This window comes from Numenius arquata, chromosome 5 (assembly GCF_964106895.1).
Source record: "Numenius arquata chromosome 5, bNumArq3.hap1.1, whole genome shotgun sequence".
NCBI lineage: Eukaryota > Metazoa > Chordata > Aves > Charadriiformes > Scolopacidae > Numenius > Numenius arquata.
In genome coordinates, this window is record NC_133580.1 from 45,403,607 (window position 1) to 45,426,277 (window position 22,671).

At 61.2% G+C, this 22,671-nt stretch overlaps 1 protein-coding gene across 1 annotated transcript; it reads left to right on the forward strand.

The window, feature by feature from the left end:
- Nucleotides 1-564: 564 nt before the first annotated feature.
- ATP6V1B1 (ATPase H+ transporting V1 subunit B1) lies at nucleotides 565-21,921 on the forward strand. The gene is made up of 14 exons (XM_074147354.1): nucleotides 565-670; nucleotides 10,994-11,049; nucleotides 12,902-13,000; nucleotides 14,496-14,589; nucleotides 16,744-16,821; nucleotides 17,183-17,322; nucleotides 18,213-18,314; nucleotides 18,508-18,605; nucleotides 19,446-19,569; nucleotides 19,863-20,013; nucleotides 20,499-20,581; nucleotides 20,816-20,920; nucleotides 21,513-21,642; nucleotides 21,755-21,921. Exons 1-14 carry the CDS (start codon nucleotides 565-567, stop codon nucleotides 21,919-21,921), a joined length of 1,533 nt encoding a protein of 510 aa, XP_074003455.1.
- Nucleotides 21,922-22,671: the final 750 nt, after the last annotated feature.

Below are 22,671 nucleotides of genomic sequence, written 5' to 3' on the forward strand. Positions count from 1 at the left end.
TCCATGATTCTATGCTGTACAACCACCCATCACACCCCACACGAGCCTCCCCTGCCCCGGGCCTGATTCCAGACCTGCTCTGCTGCTCCACCAGCACCCTGAGCCTCCAGCAGGTGTGTGGGGGGTGCAGACCCCTTAGCCCTACCCCTACCCATACCCATACCACCACCCTTACACCCTTTCCCCTGCCCCTAATCCTGCCCCAAACTCCACCTTTACCCACACCTTGTCCTCGCCCTAATCCCACCCCACCCCATCGCTATCCCTATCCCCATCCCTATCCCCATCCCTACCATTACCTTTAGGCTTAGCCTTCCCTTTATTCCCCCCCGCTTGTACCCCCCGCCCCGGCTCTGCCGCCCCGCCGCCCGGGTGCGGGGCTGGGGGGGGGCGGTCCCGCCGCTCCCTCACGGTGTTTACAGCCAACACGGGGCTGCGGCTGCCGCCGGGGTGGCTCCGACGGGCCGGGACCGGCTCGGGCCGGTGCGGGGGGGTACAAAGCCCCGGGCGCTGCCGCCCGTCCCCGCGCCCTGCCCGGCTCCAGCCCCGGCTCCAGCCCCGGCCATGGCCGCCACGAAGGTGCAGGCAGCGGCGGCGGCTGCGTCCCTGCCTGCCGCCCGGGAGCACGCCCTGGCCGTCACCCGTGACTACAGCAGCAACCCCAGGCTGAGTGAGTGCGGGGGGGAACACGGTGGGGGCACGGCACCCCTCTGCCTCCGAGCCGGGGGGGGGGTGTGGTGTGGTACCACGATGGGTACCCCGGGGTGGGTGGGTGGGTGACACTGGGGCAGGCAGGGGTGGCAGCAACAGGTGGGTGATACTGAGGCAGGCAGGGGTGGGTGGGTGGCAGTAGGCAGGGATACAGGCTCCGGTGGCCCCATCCATCCCTCTGTGCCCCCTGCTTGCAGGCAGGGGTTCTGCCTTCGCTGCTGAGATGCTTGGGGAGAGCACAGGGGCTGTGTGGGTCTCTTGGGAGGGTGGTGGGACTGTCGTGGGGCTGTGGGTCTGTCACCGCTCCTAGGGTCTGCAGCTGCAGGGGCTGGGGAAGGTGTCATGGCCTCCCCTGAAGGCTGTGGGGTGCACACTGGGCTGCAGCCGGTCCCGCAGCAGTGCTGGGGTGCACCAGGTGCCCCTCCAGGTGATGGAGTCTGTACTGACCCACCACAGGAGGTGTAAATCGGGTCAACAGCCCCATCGTCCCTTGAGATGTGGGAGGGGAGGGACCACCCGCCCTCATCGCTGCTCCAAGTCCTCTCTGTGTGTTCACCTTCCCAGTGTGACCCTCTCCCCGGCCCCGAAACGCTGCAGTGCTCCTGTGCGCAGGTGTGGGCCCTGCGGAGGTGTCCCTGGGGTCAGCCATGTGGGTCAGCTGGGGCCACGGCCTGGGTGGGGGCAGGAATGGGGACGGGGATGAGGGACTTGCTGGGGAGGTGTTTGCCAAAAGTTTCCCATGGCCTCTCCCAGTACACTTATGTGCTGGAGCCTGTGAGGCTGGCTGTGTCCGTCAGGGGGATGTCTGTGTGTCCGTACTGCCAGGACTCCATGCTGCGCCATGCAGGTCTCCCCTTGCGCTGCCCCCGTGGGTGCCGGCAGGACTGTCCTTCCCTGCGCACCCTGCTCGCAGCAGCCCATGGGACCTGCAGGCAGCACCAGGCTGCTGGCTCGACAGTGTAACCCTCAGCCCCGCTCCAGCCTGGGCAGCACCCCCATCCCAGCCTGACCTCGGGGAGCCTGGCATCATGCCAGCCCCACATTTGGGCTGTGACCCCCCTGGCCCCGAGCACAGCAGGCTCAGAGGCGTCAAGGACATTTGCTGCGACCTTTCTGCCTTCACTCCCGGGTCAGGACGGCTTTGCTGTCACCTCCTTCCTCCCGATCCGGGTGGCTCCGGGCTGGCATGGTCCCGGCTGCACCCTCCCGGCACGGCTGAGTGCAGCTGGCTCTGCCCGGCCACCCACCCCGTGTTTGCTGTCAACATGGAGCAGGGAGCAGCCACCCATGGGTGACTTCTCCCCGGCTCATGCTGGGGGAGAGCCAGCCCTTGGCCTGAGGAGGGGCACTGGGTGGGCAGGGAGGGGACTGCAGGGAGCCAAGGCTAGTTTCTGTTATATTAGAGGCAGGTCCTACCTTCCCCGTGGGCTCCCTGGCCTGATCCTGCAGGCACAAGCTCTTGCTGCTGTGGCCACTTCTTCGTGCACCCATGGGAGAGGGTCTGCTGAGCTGCGAGAGCAGCTGCCCCCGTTGTCTGCACGGAGGGTACCAGCCTGGAGCCCCAATGAACCTCTCTGTGCCAACTGGGAGGGGACAGGGCAGGGACCGAGGGCTGGCACTGCGGGCCCCAACTGACACCCATGGGGTTGTGCCTTGTCCTCCCTGGGCACAGCGTGTGGCTGAGCTCCCATGGGTTCTCCTTGGGCTTTCCCCTCCCTGGAGCTCTCAGCTGGACCCATCTTGACCTGGCCATCCTGGCAAGTGGCTCCTGCACTCTTCATATTTTTTCAAGGCAAAGATGCCAGTTTCCAAATTTCTTTGTGCCTGCCATGACCACAGCAAAGTATTTTTATTTTTGAGGAAGCCGTGTTTTGCCCTTCCATTGCTTGGCCCCAGGAGCTGTACAGGCAGTGCCTGCTTTGCCAGGCTGGCTCTGCAAAGCCAAACCCCCAGCAGCCACATCCAGGCTGGGACAAAGTCCTGTCCTGGGTGTCCTGTCACCACCGTCTGTTGGAGGGAGGTGGGAAAGATCTGTGTGTGAGGAGCATAGGACCTTAACAAGCTGATGCTCTGTGTGCCGGGGAGAGCTGGAGGAGGAGGAGAGGTGGGTCCCAGAACATGAAGAAGCCCTTGGGACTGTCCCAAAAATGTGCTGCATGGTGAAGGTGAGGGTGTGAGCCAGGAGGAGGGACCCTGGCAATGTTGGCGAGCTGGAGGGTGTACCTGGAGGTGACATCTGGGGGGGTCTGGGGGAGTATAGGGAGACCTCCCCCCCGTCATGAGGGAAGAGACAGTGGGGCTGAGGGCAGCTGACCTGGATGGTGCCACACCACGTGGGTGCAGCGTGGCAGGTCTGGGTGGGATGCATGTCTGCACACTCTGGGTATTGCCCGGGATGCCAGGCTGAGCTGAGCACTGCCCCTGCTCCAGGGAGGTCTCTGCTGTGTGCCACCGCGTTGGCTTCCCACGCCATAGTGATGCCACAGCTTCTCCCCAGCCCCACAGCTGCGTTCCCAGCTGCACTGGGTGCCTGGGGTCCCGGCAGTGTGGGGTCCCAGCGTGGCTCTGGGCACAGGAATAGCTACGTGATCCCCAGCCTGGCACCTGGAGCTGGGGGGGGGTCTGAGCAGGGCTGTGGGCAGGCAGGGTTGGCTGGCAAGAGCAGGCAGAGCGCTGCCTGCACTGCTCTGCTGGGGCTGGCTCTCCTGAGAGGCAGGAGAGGTATTAGCAGCTGCTTCCTAGTGCTGCAAATCCATTAGCACAAGCGAGTGGAAGAAGCACTTATCACCTCCTGGCCTTTGACTTGACCCATCTTTATGAAAAACAACCCAGCGAACAATGCCGCTGCCCGCACGTGGGCTCGGGGCCGCTGCCCGCCCGCACGTGGGTTCGCCGGCTGCTTGTGCAGAGTGGGGTGCCCCACGCCCTGCCCCACAGCCCGGCACGGCCCCGCGGTGCGGTTTAAACGCAGCAAGCACAGCCAGGGGCTGGGCCGCAAGGGGATGGGTGGATGGATGGATGGATGGAGCAGGAGATTGCTGTCAGCAAGCCCGGTGGCACAATGGTTGTGTCATATGATTGCAGCCTGGGAAGGGGAGTTTGATGGGACATGTCTCAGCTTCTCCTCTGCTGCGTCCCCACCAGCCCGTTAGCCGTGATGCTCATCTCCTGCTGGGTCTCTGCATTGGGTCTGGGCATGGTGCCAGCACTGGGTTGGGGACCGTGCCTTCGGGAGCTGTGGCCAATGAGATTTGGGATGTGGCACTGCCCGCTGGGGACACAGGAAGCAGGAGGAGAAGAACCAGGGAGATGCCCAAGCCCTGGGCCACCCGACACATCTCTCCTTAGGGGCTGCTGCTGGGCAGGAGCTGTGTGCTGAGCCTCACAGGACTGTGTCGGGCTGTGCCCCTCAGCCCAGGTCCCCCCAGCCTCCGGGGAGCAGCAAGGGGCTCAGCACCGAGTCACCAGACAGAGGAGCACTTAGTTGTCTGGGCTCTTTGGTTTGTCTTCCCTTAATATTCCCGTCCTTGCCCAGCAACTTGGTTTCAGTTTCAGACCTGAGATCGCTCACTGGGGGTGCCAACCTGAGTCACAGCTCGGCAGAGCCTCAGTGGAGGAGTCCAAATTTAGCTCCATGAGAGCCTTGTGAAGGGTTCCCTGGAGCCCCGTTGGCTGCGGCAGAGCCTGGGGCTGCACGGTGGGGAGGGAGAGGATGGTGGCATGGGGGGCGTTGTGCAGGAGACAGCCCCACAGGCAGGTGGAGGAGCCCATGGAAGGTGTCAGCCCCTTCTGCCCATTTTCTAAATGAAACTGGATTTTTTTCATGTATATAAACACAGGGGCTGCCTGTCCCTCCGCAGAGGGAGGTTGCTGCTGATGGAGACCTTGCTGCTCCTGTGGCCCTTTTCCCATCTCATACCTAACTGGCTCCGCTGGCACCTCTCCCCCTCCCCAGCACTGCTGTGGTGGCATCCTAGTGCAGAAGCAGAGCTGGACTGACATCCTAGGTGTGACTATAGGGGATGGTGGCCACCATGGGTTCACAGGGTTGGTGAAGGGGCTGGCGGGTTCCTGGGGGCTTCAGCCACTGCATGCCCACGTCCTGCTGCTGGCCCAGACTGGGCAAGCTGGTTGTGCCTGTTCCCCATGCTCCAGCCCCTGGTTGCAGGAGCCATCCATCCTCCCACCCCAGCAGCAGCATCCCCTTCACCCCACGCTCCATCCCATCAGAGTGGGATCCTCTGCCCCATGGCACGACAGGATCCCCCAACCCTGCAGTCCCATTCTCCATCACTTCTCCTTTCTTCCTGGGGCCATCTTCTCCCCTCAGCCTCTCGAAAGCCCTCAGCCCAGCTGGTGCCTGCATTGCCTGCCGGGGCCGGGGTCCGGCAGCCCTGCTCCTTGCCGCCCGCCCCCGCCCTGGTCCTGTTTTGTCTGATAGAAAATGCAACAGCAAGCCCAGCATTTTTTTTTTCTTTTTTTTTTTTTTTTTTTTTTTTTTCCTTGGGTTGGCTTGTTTGGTTCACGCTCGGCTGGTCCTGCCATTCTTTGCCTTTCCTCACATGACGTGCAGGTGTGTATGGGAACCCTCGGCCGCCGGGCCCTAATTAGTGGCATAGAGTGCGACCCCCCGCCGGGCTTTTCACCGGCTCCGCCGGCCTGGGACAGGCCGGTGGGTTTGACAGCGCAGCACAAAGTGACACATGGCACAATGGGCAGGTTGCGGAGGGGGAAAGCGGTCACTTAGGGACTGTCGGAAAAGTCCCAGGATGGCCCTGGGCTGCCGCACTCGTCACCCGGTGCAGGATGAGGCTTCCAGGCGATGCGGGCTCTTGGGGGATGCTCAGCAAGGTGGATCCTACCATTCCTGGAGGATGGGTCACCACCACGGCTCCTGTGCTGGGGGTGGGCAGGGCTGAGTGGGATTTTGAGCTCAAAGTTGTCATCAGGTTTGGATTCATGCCCCACCCTGGGAGATGGGCTGCGGCACCTCAAGCATCAGCCTGTCCCAGCATTTTGGTTAAAAATTAGGCATACATGTGATGGTGAGCAGCATCTAGGGGGGATGCGGGACGCATCCAGCCCGATCTGGAGCAGCCCGTGGCCACCCTGCACCTTGTGCTCAGCACACCCAGACCCCTGTGCCTCACAGGATGTCCACCGCCCATCGCTGTGGCGTGCCAAGCATGGGGCAGCGCAGTGGGACCCCCACTCCGTGTCTACTGGGTATGAGCTGGGAGATGCTGGAGACCTGTCCTGGTGCCCCAGGGTGACTCAGGACCGGCTCCGGACCTCCTGAGATGCCTTTTTGTCCCTATCCTTGCTCTGGGCTGGAGGGCAGAGGGTTTGGGGGATTTGGGGGCTATTTATGAGTCCCATTTCCTGTCTTTGCTCCCACTCAGTTCCCCTTCAGCCCGCTCCATCCTGTGCTTCAGCCTGAAGATGGGAGGGGGTGCTGGAGGCTCTGATGGCTGCATGCAGACCCCAGGTCTGTAATTTGGGGTAGAAGATGTGCAAAGCCCATCGGCCAAGGTGACCATTGCTGGGCAGGCAACAAATTTGTTCAAAATCAACCTCCATCACTTCTGTGGAGAAGGTAATACCCTCAGTGGGTTTTTGCCAGCCTCCACACCGTGGCTGGGGCTGGAGGAGGATGAGGCTGGGGCTGCATCCATCCCCTCACCGTGGCAGATGGCAGGTCCTGGGGACCACCGTCCCTTCCGGAGGCCGGGAGCGAGCCCCCGGTGCACTTTGGAGCAGAGCCCTAAGGCATGTGTTGGGCTGGTGGAGCCGGCAGCGATGCCCGGGCTGGGGCAGGGGGCTGGGGAGGGCAGGGCGGGTGAGTGGTGGGAGCAATTAGCGGCGGGTGTAGTTGGGTCGGGTCCTCTTTGTCACCGGGGGCCCTTTCCCCCCCCTCTGGCCGCCGTGGTGGTTAGTAGTGCGTGAGTGTCAGGGCTAACGGAGATTGCATCTGACAGGAGCTGTGAATTTGGGGCTGGGGGTGTGGAAAGGCCAGGTTGAAAGACTTTTCTTTTCTCTTGGCCCCTCTCCCTCTGCCTCCCGTGCCCCCCTCGGCTCCCTGGCCGTGCCCCTCGCAGCCTCCCGGCCCAGCCAGCCACCGCAGCCCACCCACCCCGCCGCTCCTCCCCCCAGCTTGTTCATAACAGCTCAACGTCTTAATTATCTGAATTAGTGCTTTCCGGTAGCAGGGGCTCCCCCTCCTCCGCCCCATCCCTCCGCATCGCTCTCCTCCTCCTCCTCCTTCTTGGTCCCTCCATCCCTGAGGCCATTTGGTGGGCTGTCACTTGCCATTACAGTCGTGATTTCCTTCTCTGTCGTGATAGAGCCCTGTGCACCGCAGAGTTGTGTGTGGGTGAGGGGGCTGGAGCGATGCAACAAGTGCCAGGCAGGGCAACGCTGGCACCGGCTCCGGCTTTGCCACATGGCCGGGGCTGGCCAGGTTTGGGGCAGGCAGGGGCTGGGGGATGAAGCCCTGGGGCTGCCCTGTTTGTGAAGCTGGGAGCTGCAGGCTCCTTTGTAGAAAATGAGAAATTTTTGCAAAAAAATCCCTTGCACGAGATTATTTTTTTCATAGTATTGACTGGGGTGTCATTTTGCTTCAGCACAGAAAGGCAAGGGGAGCCCGAAGGGAGTCCCTGAGGACGGCTGGTGAGGCGAAGCCCGTGTGAGTTTTGTAAGGTGAAGAACAGGGAATTTTGTGGAGCAACATTTTTTCATCACCTTCCTAATCATTTCTCCATGACCAGCGCTGGCTGGCTGGCTGTCCATCCTCTGGAGGCCTAGTCTCCAAAAAGCCTTTTCTTGCTGGATAAAGTGGCCAGGCTGCCAGGGCTGTGGACCCTCCGTACCTGGAGATCTTCAACTGTCCCCCTGGATGGGGCACTTGGAGTGGCTCCAGGTAACCCTGCTTGAGAAGAGCTTGAACCATGAGACTCCAGAGGTCCCTGCCCACCTCCACCATGCTGTGACTCTGAGAACAAGCCCAGATCATCATCACTGGAGTTGGAGGTGATTGCAGGGCTGTGTGGCCAGGCCCAGACCCTTAGGTTACGTTTCTCCCTCTTTCCTGGAGATGCTGATGGTGTTGCCACCAGCCCACACCCATACCCAAAACAAAGTCATGGTGAGGAAAGAAGGGGATCTGGTGACAGCAGAGGGCAGCTCCTTTGCAAACAGATCGGTGTGGTCAGAGAGGAGCATGTGGGAAAGCCAGCTCTGAGACCCTGTGCTGCCAGGGACCCCCATGAGTCTGAGCTGGGGAGCCTTCCCTGCCTCAGTTGCCCCATGAGGAAATGAGAGGAATAATGCTTCCCCCCCGAGTGATGGAGGGAAGGCCAATATATGTATATATATGTGTTATTTAAAGATGGATGGATGGATGGGGGGGCAGAGAGCTTGGTTGATGATCCAGTGTCTCAGCCATAGGGTACCAATCGGTGTTATCAGAGGGTCCAGTATCCTTGGTAGGAGAAGCCAACTGAGTCTGTTGGGAAGGAAGCCAGGAGGGTCCCAAGGGGGCTGGCAAGCATCAGGTCTGGACCAGAGACCACCGTGCTCGAGGCAGAGGGACGAGCCCTGTGGTCCTGTCCCACGTGGGTGGTTCCCCAACAGCTGGGGCTGTGGAGGAGACACGGGGAGAGAAGAAAAGAGCCCAACAAAACCTCCCAGGGGAAGGGAAGCAGGCGAGGCAGCGGCAGTGGATATTTGTGAAGGAGTTGGAAGGGGAAATAAAAGGCAGAATGATCACTTTGGGAATAAAGGAGACAAAAGACGTGGAGGTTGGCGGCGGAGAGCCGGCTCCCAGCATGCCAGCCCCCCAGGCTGCTGAATGGGCGACCAGCAGGAACTGGGCGTAATTGGGTAATGGGGAGAAGGCTAATTGCAAAAATGGCAGGAATTACCGGTACGGCCACCATCTGTGCTGGGGCATGGGCCAGGCAAGGGAAGAGGGATGCTGGGGCCCAGTTGTGCTGCCAGGGATGGGTGCTCTCTGACATGGGATGTGGCCAGCGAGGGGCAAACGGGACCCGACCCCCAGAAATGAAGCTCCTGGAGCTGGTCTGGCTGGGCTGCCGAGCATGTGTGTGGGGATGGCTCCTGCACCCAGGGAGCGGCTCTGGTGCTGGCATCACCAGAAGGGCAGCCGGGATGCTGTGGCGTGGGGACCTGTGTGACCCGCATCCCACTGCCACGACGTGGACCACCCATCCCCGCAGCTGACAAGAGGGAGGCTGGCGAGCTTGCCAGCTGGCCTGGCCTCTCCAATCCTATTAGGATCATGAGTAAATCAGAGAACCCGGTGTGAGAAGAGAGGGCAGAGGGATGAAAGGGCCCGGTGGGGTCAGCAAAGCCAGGCTCTGCCATGGCAGACGTTACGGCGTTTGACACATTGGTAAAATGATCAAGGAGCGGCTTAGAGGCGGATCAGTTCTCCAGCACCTGCATTCGCCTGGGAAGCTGCTTCAACCCTCGCTCTCCCTGGCCTCAGGGACTCCTACATGGGTTCATCCCCAGTTGTCACCCTTGTGCTTAACGTCCCAGGTGCCTCCCTGCCCCACGGTTATCCCTGGGGTCTTTGTAGTCACTTTGGAGAAGTTACATCCCCAGCACCCTCATTTCCTTGCCCGAATGCAGCACTCTGCGAGTCCCTGGCGCCCTGAGGTTTCATCCTGAAGCACAGGGTCCCAGGCCAGCACCCCATGGCAGCCAGGCAGTGCCACCCTGCAGGCAGGACCAGGCTGGGTGCTCAGACCTCACCTTGGCAGTGGTGGCCCCAAAAGCTCATCCTCCTGCTCAGCAGCATCCAGCTGGGGTTGTCTGTCCTGGGGTCTCCCCTGGGGGCTCCCGTGCTGTCATGGTACAGGGGCAGCTCTGCTGATGTGCTGCTGGCTGGAGGCAAGAGAAGGCAGAAAGGCAGTGGGAGACAGCAGTGCTGTGCCCATCACATGGCGCCTGGGCTGCTGTCTCTGCCTGTGGCCATGGTTTTTGGAGGATGAGCTGTCTGTCCCTGGGCTGTGGGTAGGGCGTGCAGGCTGCTCTGTAACAGCAGGGCTGGGATGGTGGACGATCTGCTGGAGTGAGTGGGGCAGAGGCTGCCATGGAGGTGGGGTGGACGGGGAAGAGCCTGGTGAGATAGTGATGCCTTGCTGGAAAGGGAGCCGGGACCTGCATGAGCTACTGGAGTGGCCAGCAGGTCACCAGGCTGTGATGCCACCTTTCTGGGGCAGCTGTGCCAGCGGGATGGAGCTGCCCAAGGCTGTGGAGCTCTCTTGGTGCTGCTTGGATGGGGTTTGAGCCAGGGGAGCTGGGGGATGGAGGGACATTGCTTATCCTGGGTCTGAAAACTGCCTGTTGTGGTGGCAAGGTTGGTTGTGGCATCCCTGCTCAGTGTGTGGGGGCACCTCAGGAAGGCAAAGCATCCTCTAAGCTGGTCCAGCTGCTGCGCTGTCACTGGGTATGATGACAGGAAGCCATCATGGAGCAGAGCCATGCCATGGGCAGAAGTGATGACATGGACCTAATCCTGCCTTAACTGCACTGCAGGCAGTGTTTGGTGAGGGACGGCAGCGGTGGGGTGTGAACCAGTGTCCCTCGTGGTCTGTGTGGGGAGCCACCAGGGTCTCCCCAGGCGAGGGTTGGGGGGTCCCACAAGTGGGAGATGGTGGGGGGTGATGGCCTGTTTTTGAGTGGAAACTGCCCCCCCCCCCATCTGCGCTGTCCATGGCCTCGAGCTCCTCTCTGTCTGGGCAGGATGTGCCTCTTGTGACTTATTAATATATTTTTTTCCACAGAAAGGTTTTTTATTGTTGAGCTTTTTCTTTAAGCAAAATCTTAGTGTAATGAAAAACTGTGCTTGGAAAGGGAAAATATTGACTTTTGCAGAAAGTCTTTCAGTTTGTTGGCCAGGGCAGGCTGCCACTGCTGCCACACTCCTGGCTTTAAATGTCCTTCCTTTCTGCACATTTATTTCTATTTAAATGTTTTATTTGAACTGAAATGAAATTAATTTAGTAAAAGCGACATTTCCTGCGGGACGGATGTTCCGGGTCTCCAGTTAAGCAGCTGCCAGTCCCTTGGTCCCTAGCTAGGATAAGGAATGGGATAGATGGGATAGCAGGAATGGATGGTGCTGGGGTGAGATGGATCCTGCCAGGCCGAGGCTGCACCCCCCCCAGTGCCCGTGGTTTGGGGGTGGCAATGCTGGGAGCAGGGTGGGAGCATCTCCAACTCCAGGGGCTGATGGTGTGTCCTTCCCCCCTAGCCTACAAGACCGTGTGTGGTGTCAACGGGCCACTGGTGGTGCTGGACAATGTGAAGGTAGGAACCCATCTACCGGTGGGTGATGAGGGAACCCCTCAGTGGTGACACTTTGGGCTATGTGGGGACCACCGTGCTGTCCCTGCCTGGGCTTGACTGCCAGCCCCCCTCCCAGGCAGAGAGGGTGCAACTGGGGAGGGTGTCTCTCATTCCCTGTTCCCTGTCCTCTGTCCCATGGGCTGTCCCCTCCTCTCTGGGGTCTGTCAGCCAGCTCCGAGCTCCCTCCTCTGGACACGGCTGGCAGCAGAACCTGTGTGCCAGCCTGCACACGCATGTGTGCATGCAAGTGTGCGTGCTTGCGTGTGCACAGGCATGGGGACGCCTGTGAGCAGATGGGTGGCTGTGTGTGTGCTCCACCTGGGTGCCCTGCACTCATCCCATGTACCCCTGCATCCAGCTACCTGCTGTCCCCTGTGTCCCTGCCAGAGCTCCAGTTCCTGTCCCATATCCCCTGCCAAAGCTCTGGCTCCTGTCCCCTGTGCCCCTGCCCACACTCGGCTCCATCTAGGAGCCTGGTCTGAGCGAGACTATGTCCTGAACCCCAGCTCAAGCAATCCCCCCCAGCACTGGGTGGCACCCTGGTGGCACACTGCCTGTCCCTGCTCCTGGAGCTGGGGCTGGGTTCACTTGGGAGGGCGCCGGGCATCCCAGCCAGCTGGGACCCTCCGAGGGGCTTTGTTGGCCGGTGGCTCATTTCTATGGCCCCTTTCATGCCAAGCCTGGCAGGATGGAAATGAATAAGCTCAATTAAAGAGCCAGGCCATGGCGGGTATTTCCTTTGCTTTGTTGTCCTTTATGCAAAGGTCTTTACAGAAGAATTAAAGTCCAAAGTTCACAGCACCGGAGCCAGCCCCGGTGGCTGGGAGCAAGTAGGAAGAGATGGAAGAGAGCACAGAGTGTGCTGGGCAGGCAGGGCTGGGCAGGCATGCTCGTGGAGTGAACCCCCTTGGATGTTGTCCCCAGAGCAGGACCTGTCCCTCAGCCAAGAGGCTGCAGAAAAGTCCCCTCCATCCGCCTCGGGGGTCTAGCCTGGGTGGGGGGCCAGGGAGGTCAGTCAGTGTCCCTGGGGGGGCTGCAGCCTTTGTACCCCATGAGTGCTGGGTCCTGCTTGCCTCTCTGTCCACTCTGGCTTGCCTTGGCTGATGCGATACGGTGTCAGTGTGATCCCCAACTTAACCTTTCACAGCTCAGGGGGGGAATTACAGGGGATCCAGCAGCTCCCTGGGGTCTCAAACTGCACAGGCAGCCTGGACTGCTCTGTCCCACAGTGGACTGGCAATGCGGCGGGTCCCTGAGGATGCCACCAATGGATGCCACCAGCTCCAGGGGGTCTATCCAGGGCTGTGGATGTGGTTTGGCAGGCTCTCAGAGGCACTGCTTTATGCAGGTGATGGGTCTGTCTGCTTCTGGTAGGGAAAGGGATTTGAATTTATTTATCAGGCTCTGGGGAGCCTGGGGTGTCTGAGAGCACCCTTTGGGAACAGGGGCCACGCTGCAGTGTTGGGGAAACTGAGGCACAGAGCAGTGCCACAGCCTGGAGCACGCTCCGGGATGGGGCAGGGGCAGGCAGCACCTTCCCTCCGGCATCTCCTCCTGCCTGGGCTGGCAGTTCTGCCTGCACCTGCCTGGCATGGTGGTTGCTGCCTGTCAGCATCGGCTGCTGAATGTACGACCCCGCTGGGTTTAAGTGGCTGCAGGGAGCATGAACCCCCCGACCACAGGAGGGGAAAATGAGGCAGCATTGGCGGACAGGCCTGTGCAGGCAGGGATGGCAGGCAGGGGCTGCAAGGGGCGGTCTGGGGGGAGACAGAGGAGCCCCCCGACCCCTCTCACCCTGACCCTGTCCCTACAGTTTGCCCAGTACGCTGAGATCGTGAACTTCATGCTGCCCAATGGCACCAGCCGCAGCGGGCAGGTCTTGGAGGTGATGGGCTCCAAAGCAATCGTCCAGGTGAGCCCAGCCCGGCGGGGGTGTGGTGGGACAGGGGGATGCACAGGCATTGCATGGACTGGGGCTCTGTCCCGGGGTTCTGTCCCCCTCCAGTGGTGGCTGCCGCAGCCGGCAGGGCACTGCTGGGCTCGCATCCCAGCTCTCCCGATGTGGCAGGCTGCAGGACCGGTGTCCTGGGACAGGCAGTGTCCCGCAGCATGGCTCCTTCATGACCCATGGCCCTTCTGCTGGAGCACGGGGAGCTGCACCCAGGCTGGCAGGGTGGCACTGGCAGGGATGGAGCTGGTTCCTGTGGCAACCCTTGTGCCAGCAGTTCAGGGCAGGAGTGTCTGGGTGCCAAATTCCAAGTGATGACATCTGCACAACTTCATCAGAATGCAGGGGCCAGACATGGGCATGACCCCTGTGCTGGGTCTCTTCCTTCTGTGTCTGTCCTCCCCTCACCCGGGCTACCCTCCCAGATCTTCCCGCTGTGCCCCTGCTGGGGAGACCCTCCTCGGGACCCCCCATCCCTCATCCCCGCACCCGCCCCGTTGGCCTCCCTGGGCTGCTTCCCCCTCCATCCCAGCAGGAAAACTTAGGACCCTCCTGCCATCACCCCACAGCCACCAGCCCTCTGCGGGGCCGGGACTGGGGCAGCCAGTGGGTTCCTGGGGAGCCTGGAGCAGGCAGGCTGCCCCCCCAAACTGGGGCAGCCAAACAGTGGGGTTTCACCATGAGCACTGGGGCTTTTTGCATCTGTCCTGCCCAATTAGCCTGGATCCCCCCCTAATCAGCCATCCCAGGGCTCGGGGTGGCTTCACAGCCGACCTGGCCAGGGTTCAGGCTGGCCAGCTGCCAAACTTCGCTCCTCTAATACTGCCCGGACCTCTGCAGCGCCCTTTTAATCCTATTAGGGAGTCAGCCTTGGGAGGGAAAAAAAGGGGGGAAAAAAAAAGTGTTTTTTTTTTTTAAAAAAGAAGCTTTTTGCAGAAGCAGCTTTGTCGGGGACTGACCTGCACACACCTGCATGCACCCGGGTGCTGTGGCCATCGCCTGCCCTCGTGCCTGCCGGCATCCCCGCCAGCTGGGGTGCCCCCGGCTTTTCCCAAGCTGGCCCTTCTCCCAGGGGCCACACGGCTCTAATTAAAGCAGCGATCTGGAGGTTAATTAATACAAATGGTGTCAAATATTATACCGATCAAAATGCCTTTGGTTTCCTTGCCCTGCCCGAGGCCCTTCTGCAGTGCTCATTGCATTAACGAGAGCATCATCCCCCCTCTCCTGTTCCCTCCCCCCCTCTTACCCCGAGCTGAAGCCCCTCAGAAGGGAGTTTTCTTAACCCCAGGATTTCTCTCCCTCTTTTATCACCTTGCCCTGACGGGTTTTTCGGGTGAACGCGGATCACGTCACCTCCCCGTGGAGAGCCCGGCTGCCCCCAAGCCCCCCAGCCCTCTGTGCCCACTAATCCCCACTAATTGCCACCCACCTGCCTCTTGCCCCGGGGTCTCCGCAGGTGTTTGAAGGAACATCTGGGATTGACGCCAAGAAGACCTCCTGCGAGTTTACTGGGGACATCCTCCGGACCCCGGTTTCTGAGGACATGCTGGGTAAGCCCAGCCCACTGCTGAGCCCTGACACATCTCAGTGCATGGATGGTGGGGAAACCCAGATGCAGGCAGCCGGGCGGGACAGGCAGTTTGAGGGTATTGGGGTCTCAGGGTTTAGCTCTGCTGCTGCTGAGGGGCTGAGCACATCCCTGGGCATGCTCTCCAATCCTGGGAGAGTCACATCCAGTGCAGAGAGGTGGTGACAGCCACCCTCATATAGGGCTAAAACACCCTCCTGGGCTCACTCTGCCCAGTTATACCAGGAGAAAAGCTTGGGCCGGACTGGAAGGAGGTTTCCTGGGTGAGGACAGGCAAAGTTCAGCCCATGGTCGTGCCATTAGCACTCACATTACCTTGACCTTAGGAGAGCTGGGGGCTGCCCAGCATCTTCCCTGTCCATGCTCTGAGGTGTGGCCAGGTGTGAGGACACATGGGGGGACCGGCCACCCCATGGGGACACCCACCCAGGCAGAGCTGGGTGCTGGCAGATCCCCATGGCCCCGAGCAGCCTCCCCCAAGGCTGTTTGAGCTCAGTCCAAGGCCCTTGGCCCCTCTGCCTCAGCTGTGTTACAGGCTCCTGGGGGTCCTACAGCCCCCAAAGCAGCCTCAAGGGCTCGCAGGGGTCACAGCCGGTGATGGTGGTCTCTCAGGGTCCCGGTGGAGGGACCGCGGCTGAAGCACAGTATTGCTCCCTGGTCGGGGGCCGAGTGTCTCCTGCAATCTCCTTCCCGTCTCTGCCGGCAGCACGAAACCCGGGCAGAGCCCTGCCTGCAAAGGGCAGCGGTAAAGGGCAGCCTGTCTGGGAGGGGGCAGGTGTCGAGAACGGTATGGCAGCGCGCGGTGATGGCCGGACAGGTCCTGGCTCCCCGGCAGCAGGGCGGGAGCCCCCCGCTCCTTTCCCAGGCAGGGTCCCCCTGTCCCCATGCAGGGTCTGGGCATGAGTCCCCCGGGGAGGAGACAGGGGCTGGGCGGGGATGTGCAGAGTCTGTCCAGGGCTGGCACTGCTGCCCCCCTTCAAGCCTCCCTGCCCTGGCTCGAGGGTGGTTCCCCTTCTTGCCCCCGTAAACCGGGCTGGGGTCCCCTGGGTGCTCGGCTGCATCATCCCCTCCCTCCCCTCTGCCGCTCTTTGTGCCACGGCACTGAATTAAGCTGCTGTGCGCCGGCGAGACGTGGGTGCCCAGCGAGCGCCAAGGTTACTGACCTTTCATGCTCCGTGCTCCCGCACCCCGGCCCTGCCATCAGCTTGATCCGCTCTGACAACAGCGATGCTTCCCTGGCCCCGTCGGGGACCAGAAGAAAGTCCCACAGGGGCGGCAGTGGCACACGGGGGTGTCGGGGGCGGGGGGGATGGACACAGCGTGGCCGGCACACCGGCTTCACCGCTATCGATCTGGCGGCTCAGAGATGGTCGATGAGACTGAGCATGAACGGTGACGCAGCAGGAGCATCGTACCCCCCTGCTCCCCAGAGCCAGTATGGGGGTGTGTGTGTCTCGGTGTCACCCCACCTGCACAGGATCCGGGGATCCCAAGGGGGAGGTGATGGCTGGTGGCTTGGATGGCATGGGGGAGTCTCTGGGGCTCCGGCTCTGTGTGGTGGTGTCACCGAGCCCTTGGGTGACACGCTCCCTGCCTGCCCCATGCAGTGACATGGGAACACCTCGTCTTCCAGCACAGAGGACTGTGGGACGCAGCCCCGAGGCTGGGGGTGCCTACAGCCACTCTGGGTGAAAAATCCTCTGCTCCTCACCTGCAGACACCCAGCGCTGTTACCCACATCCTGTCTGGGGAACCTGAGGCAGCTGGGCTGTCCTATGGCATCCATGGGTGCTCTCCATTTCCCAGATTTCCCCATGGTTGGGGGGTGTGCTGTGGAGGAAGCCATTGCCCAAGAGGCAGGATAGCCCCTGAGTGCCCCCACATGCCGTGGGGAGCTCGCAGGGAAGCTCCAGCTGGAGTGCAGACCTTTGGTCTCGGAAACACTGCTGCCTGTCCCTGTGCTGCCTGCACCAGTACAGGGGACTGGGAGCAGGATGGAGACCCTACCCCACAGCTGCAGGACAGGTGGCTGCCTGCCCACAGGGCTCTGCACAAGGCTGGGTTGCCCTCCCCGGCTGGTGCCTTCAGCAGGGGACCAGCAGCTCTTTCCTTGCAGGTCGGGTCTTCAATGGCTCTGCCAAACCCATCGACAGCGGTCCCCCGGTGATGGCCGAGGACTTCTTGGACATTAACGGTGACAGCTCTGGGCATGGCGTTGCTTTCTAGGCTCCTTTTACCAGTTGTGGGCAATGCAGGAGGGTCTTGGGGGTGGGATAAAGCTGTGCCCTGGTGGCCAGAGAAGCCCCACGGTGCCACCAGCACCCCAGCTCCCCAGGGGGGTTGATCCGTCTCCATTGGGGTGCCCTGGGTGGATGTACGGGTGCAGGGGTGATGCCTGGTGAGCCCATCCCACCTCAGGGCTGGTGCTGGGTGACTGCACTGCTCCAAGAGTGTGCTTCTTCCTTAGCTTCAGAAGTTCTTGACTGTTTTGGCACCAGCTGAGGTGACTCATTTTGGGGTGCCCTGCGGGAGCCTTATTCCCTCTCCTGCTCCAGGCCAGCCCATCAACCCCCATGGCCGCATCTATCCTGAGGAGATGATCCAGACTGGGATCTCGCCCATCGACGTGATGAACAGCATTGCCCGGGGCCAGAAGATCCCCATCTTCTCTGCTGCTGGCCTCCCCCACAACGAGGTGGGTTCCTGTGGGGTGCTGAGCCCCTGTCACAGCCCCACCAGCAGGTGGAGGAGAAGGAAGATGGTGGAGGAGGCAGCGTGGAGGGATTTGGGAGGGCTGGAGCCTGTCTCCTGTGTCTTTCCTCCTCTCCCCGCTGTGCTCTGCTCACTGTGAAAGGCCAGACCCACTTTTTGGGGTGTGTGTTGTGTTCCCTGACACACAGGGTGATGAGTTAGTGCATACAGGAGAGGAGAAGCCCATGTTGTCTCGTGCCTCAGTTTCCCAATCTTCACAGCAAGGCGGTAAAGCAAACTGTTACGCCAAGAGCTGTGCTGGGCAGGGAGAGGTGATCTGGGCTGATGTGGGGTGCCTGAGCCCATGGGGCAGGGGGGGCTGAGACCACCCTATGGCCCCACACGCGTGGGCAGAGTAGGAGGCACTGGAAATACCAGCCTGATCCACGGGCACACCTGCACGGTGGATGGGCAGTGCTGTCCCGGCCCCGTCCCGGCACAGGCAGTGATGCAGTGGGATGGAAAACCCACCCTGACAGATCGGGAGCGACAGAGGAGGGTGACCACGGTCAACTCAGGGCCAAGCATGACGGACACTGTGCCACGGAGAGGAGTCATGGATGGCTGGTGTGGGGGGAAGCCCTTGCTCCTCCCCGACTCACAGAGCTGGGTACTCACCTGCAGGTGGGTGGGCATTTGAGGGTGCTGGTGCTTGTCCTGGAATGCTCTCTCCTCTGCTGGTTCCTATTTGTCCCATCTCCATCTGTGCCACCCGCTGCCCCTCACTGCCACAGGAGCCATATCCTTGTCCCAGGAGAGCTGTGGCCCCTGACGGGGGGGAGTTGACCATGGGTGCTGTCCCCATGCTGCCCGCTTGTCCCTGTCCCACTGCAGATAGCTGCGCAGATCTGCCGACAGGCCGGCCTGGTGAAGAAGTCCAAGGATGTGATGGACTACCATGAGGACAACTTCGCCATTGTCTTTGCTGCCATGGGGGTGAGTTGGTCCCAGGACAGGACAGCCCAGCTGACCTCAGCAAAGCCTGTTGGTGGGGAGCCCAAATTGCACAAAACATGTGGACAACTTTGCTGCTACCTCCCTGCACCACCTCGTCCCCCGCCTGCCTCACTTTCCCCATGCATGAAGCCACCCCACTCCTGCTGACCAGCCTTTCCTCCCATGTGGGCAGGTGAACATGGAGACAGCTCGCTTCTTCAAGTCAGACTTTGAAGAGAATGGCTCCATGGAGAATGTGTGCCTCTTCCTCAACCTGGCCAACGACCCCACGTGAGTGACCCCCATGGCTCTGGCACGCAGCTCTCCTCCTTTCTCCTTTCTCCTCCCTCCCTGCTGACGACCTGATCCATCCTGGATTGATCAAGGTGCAGGAGCTGGTGCTGGGTGCAGCTGTGGGTCATTAGGGTCCTGCCATGCATTCAACACCAGAGGCTGTGGATCCCTCTGCTCCCCAGGGGCCAGCCCCACTCCTAGGTGCTGCGAGCCCTGTCCTGAGCAGCAGAGGTGGGCTGCAGGAGTGGGATGGGGGAGGGGGGGGGCATACTGCACAGCGCTGAGTCCCTCAGGCTCCTCCGTGTGCCTTCCTGGCATGCCTAAACCTGCCCTCATGCTGGGATGGGGGAGCAGCCTCCAGTGTGGTCCAGTAAGGGGCACCCTGGGGTTGCAGGGGGGTGCACTGAGCACGCTCTGATCTGCGGGGCTGGGGGACCCCCCTTTGGCAGGGTAGGGGGACCCCCTTTGGTGGGGATGGTGCAGCTGTGGTGGGCTCTGGCCAGCGTGCAGCCCAGTGGGCAGCAAACAGGCACGGGAGCTGGCACTGAACCCAGTCAGCTTTTGAGTCCCCATCCCTTCCCGCAGTGGCTGGGAGCCGATGCCCTGGGTGGGCAGTGGCTGCCACCCTCCTCCTCCCTGTGCAGCACCCTGTCCCAGCCCGGGGACCCCAAGAGCTGGGGTCCCTCCCCAGGGGTCCCTGATCACCTCTGCCACCAGCCTGGCATGCTGCAGGGAGGCCATGCAGCTAAGCACCAGGCGGGTGTCTGTGGGGCTCCATGGACGCTCTGGTGGGGGGGTAGTGTGGGATCTGGGGGTGCCCACCCTGTCCCTTTGCAGGATCGAGCGGATCATAACCCCTCGCCTGGCCCTGACCACCGCCGAGTTCCTGGGCTACCAGTGCGAGAAGCACGTGCTAGTGATCCTGACGGACATGAGCTCCTATGCCGAGGCCCTGCGGGAGGTCAGTGCATGTCCCCCAGGATCCACCCCAGTCCCCTATGTCCTCCCCAGGTGGCAGGGGATAAAGACTGACCTGTTGGGGTGCATGGGGTGCCCAGGATGCCTGGAATGTCCGGTGTGCTTGGGGTACTTGGGATGCCTGAGGCGCTGAGGGTGCCCAGGGTGCTGGGAGGTGCTTGGGATGTGCAGGATACTTGGGGTACTTGCAATGCCTGGGATGCTTAGGGTGCCTGGAGTACTTGGGGTGCGTGAGCCCCCTCCAGCACTAACAGCAGCCCCCACTCTGTCCTGCAGGTGTCAGCAGCCAGGGAGGAGGTGCCTGGCCGCCGCGGCTTCCCTGGCTACATGTACACCGATCTGGCCACCATCTACGAGCGGGCTGGGCGCGTAGAGGGCAGGAATGGCTCCATCACGCAGATCCCTATCCTGACCATGCCCAATGATGGTCAGTAGTCCCAGGGGACATGGGGGTCCCCATGGGGTGTGCTGTGCTACCACTGTGCCCGCACTGTGAAGCCACAGGGCTGGGAAATACCAAATTGCTTTATTTTAACAAGTTTTGGGGGAGTTTGTGGGATCTGTTGGGGCAGTGAAGCTTGCTGGGATGCTTTAGAGTTATTTGCCCCCCCATCTGGGGCAGAGTGCTGGGTTTCAGCCAAAGGATGTGGTTGGGGGGGATTCAGACTTGGGGGGCATGGGGCAGGGGTGCAGGAGCGGGTGTGGTGGTGCACACACCGGCAAGTCTAAAATGGGCAGTTCTCTGCCTGGTGATGAGGAGGGGACTGGCTTTTGTTCACAACCGAAGGCTGGTGCAGCTTCCCCAGGGCCGTGCTGATCCTGTCACCTCATGGCATGGGGCATTGTCATGTCCCATGCCCAGCTGAGTAGCCAGACCTGCTTTTGGGGCTCACACCACCCTACCTTCCCCAGACATCACCCACCCCATCCCTGACCTGACGGGCTTCATCACTGAGGGGCAGATCTACGTCGACCGGCAGCTCCACAACAGGCAGGTTCGTTCCCATGCCCCTTCCCGGCTCCATGCTCTGGCAGAGTGGGGATGGATCCAGCCCCTCCATGTCCACTGGCATCACATGGGGCTGGAAACCACCGAGAGCACCAAGATGGGGGCTGCTGAGGGCAAGGGGGAGCCTGAAGTGGGAGCAGCAGTCCCCTTGCCTGCACAGGGGTGCCCAGCAGGGCTGACAGCAGGCGAACGTGTGTGTGGGGTCCCTCTTGCCCTGCAGATCTACCCCCCCATCAACGTGCTGCCCTCCCTCTCCCGCCTGATGAAGTCGGCCATCGGGGAGGGCATGACCAGGAAGGACCACGGAGATGTCTCCAACCAGCTGGTAAGGGCTGGGCAGGAGGGGGACGATGACGGGGGGCAGGGAGAGCGGGATCATTTGTCCCTTCAAAGCCCTTCTTCCCTGGCTTGGCACCAAGATCTTGGTGCTCTTGGCCATGATAGACTCAAGCACTTATTTTTGGCACCTCCTCGATGTGAGGGAGAGTTGGGGTAAGGGGGTGGGATGCTTTGCCCTGGGAAGTTGAAAGTCCAGGGGATGTGAAGCCCCGAGGGGGAGCAGAACTGTAGCTTGTTCTGCTACAAGAATCCCAGGCTGCCAGCAAGCTGGGTTTTTTCCATGCAGCATATATTATTATATATAATATAATTATATGTAAGTATAACTGTGGATGCTGCAGACACCAGAGAGCTTTGAAAAGTGCCTGGTCATACAGGCTGAGCCTGGGCATGCAGATCCTGCTGGGTGCAGCCCCAAAGTGCAGGGTGACACAACCAGGCAGCAAATGGCCAAGCAAAGGCTGGTGTTTCCCTGAGCCGCTCCCGAAGCCGGGCAGGGGAGAACCTGTGCTGGTGCCCCTGCCTGGTGGGTTGCACGGAGTATCCATCTGCCTGACGGCCTCCCGCCCTTCCTGCAGTATGCCTGCTATGCCATTGGGAAGGACGTGCAGGCCATGAAGGCGGTGGTGGGGGAAGAGGCCCTCTCGCCTGATGACCTGCTCTACCTGGAGTTCCTGCAGAAGTTCGAGAAGCAGTTCATCACACAGGGTGAGGCAGGCAGCCAGACCCCAGCCCTAGAGCCGGGAGGGGGTTTCAGGACTGGACTGGACCCCCAGCATCTCCCAGCTCCTTCACCTGCCTTGCCTACATCTCTTCCCAGGTCCCTATGAGAACCGGAGCATCTTCGAGTCCCTGGATATCGGCTGGCAGCTGCTGCGCATCTTCCCCAAGCAGCTGCTGAAGCGCATCCCCGAGAACATCCTGGCCGAGTACTACCCACGCGAGGCCAATGTGCCAGGCCAGGGGGCGGCCAGCACGGCCCTCTAACACCCCTCGCCTCTGGGCTGTGACGGTCAGCTTTGGGGAGCGGCCTCGCCTCCCCCAAACCTCTATGGACCATCCAAAGGTCCCTCCAGTGGGGCTGGCCAGGGTTAGCTGCTAGGAGGGTGCAGAGGGCTGCGGGTCCATGGCACCAGCATCACAAAGTGGTGAGAAACCTCTTCTCCTTGCTCAATAAAACCAGCGTGGTCACCAAAACCCCTCTGTGCTCTTGTGCTTCCCACCGTGGCTGTTTCCTTCCCACCGCTGGGTATCCCTGGTCCGTTCCCATCCTCTTGCCCGCACCCTGTGGGAGCAGCACTCCTTGCCCAGCCCAGGCAGGGCTGCCCGGTGCAGGCAGAGCTCCTCCCCTGGCAGGGCAGAGGTGCAGGAAGCTGCCCAAGCTCTCACTGAGCTGGCACCTCCTCAAACCATGGCAATTTTTATTTTAAGATGACCTGGGAGGTGTAAAGGCTGTGGGAGGGGGATGTTTGCTGCAGAGCTGCACAGGAAAGGAACCGGTAGGCTTGGCAGCGTTAGGCTTGCAGTTGGATTTGATGATCTTAAGGGTCTTTTCCAACCTAAATGATTCTATGATTCTGTGACCTGAGCTTCTCCCTGGGTCAAAGCAACTCACAGCCGGGACAGAGCGAGTTTTGGTTCCTGGTGGCTTTTGCACCAGCACTTCTCCCCTGCACAGGCCTTGGCTGCAAAAACCATCCTGCTCAGCTGGGTCTGGCTTTGCATCCCTGCTGGGGG

Coding starts and splice junctions, on each gene's coding strand:
- ATP6V1B1 (XM_074147354.1), top strand. CDS start 565: ATGGCCGCCACGAAGGTGCAGGCAGCGGCGGCGGCTGCGTCCCTGCCT. Junction 20,582..20,815: donor GGCAGCTCCACAACAGGCAG/GTTCGTTCCCAT, acceptor CTTGCCCTGCAG/ATCTACCCCCCCATCAACGT. Junction 20,921..21,512: donor GAGATGTCTCCAACCAGCTG/GTAAGGGCTGGG, acceptor CCCTTCCTGCAG/TATGCCTGCTATGCCATTGG.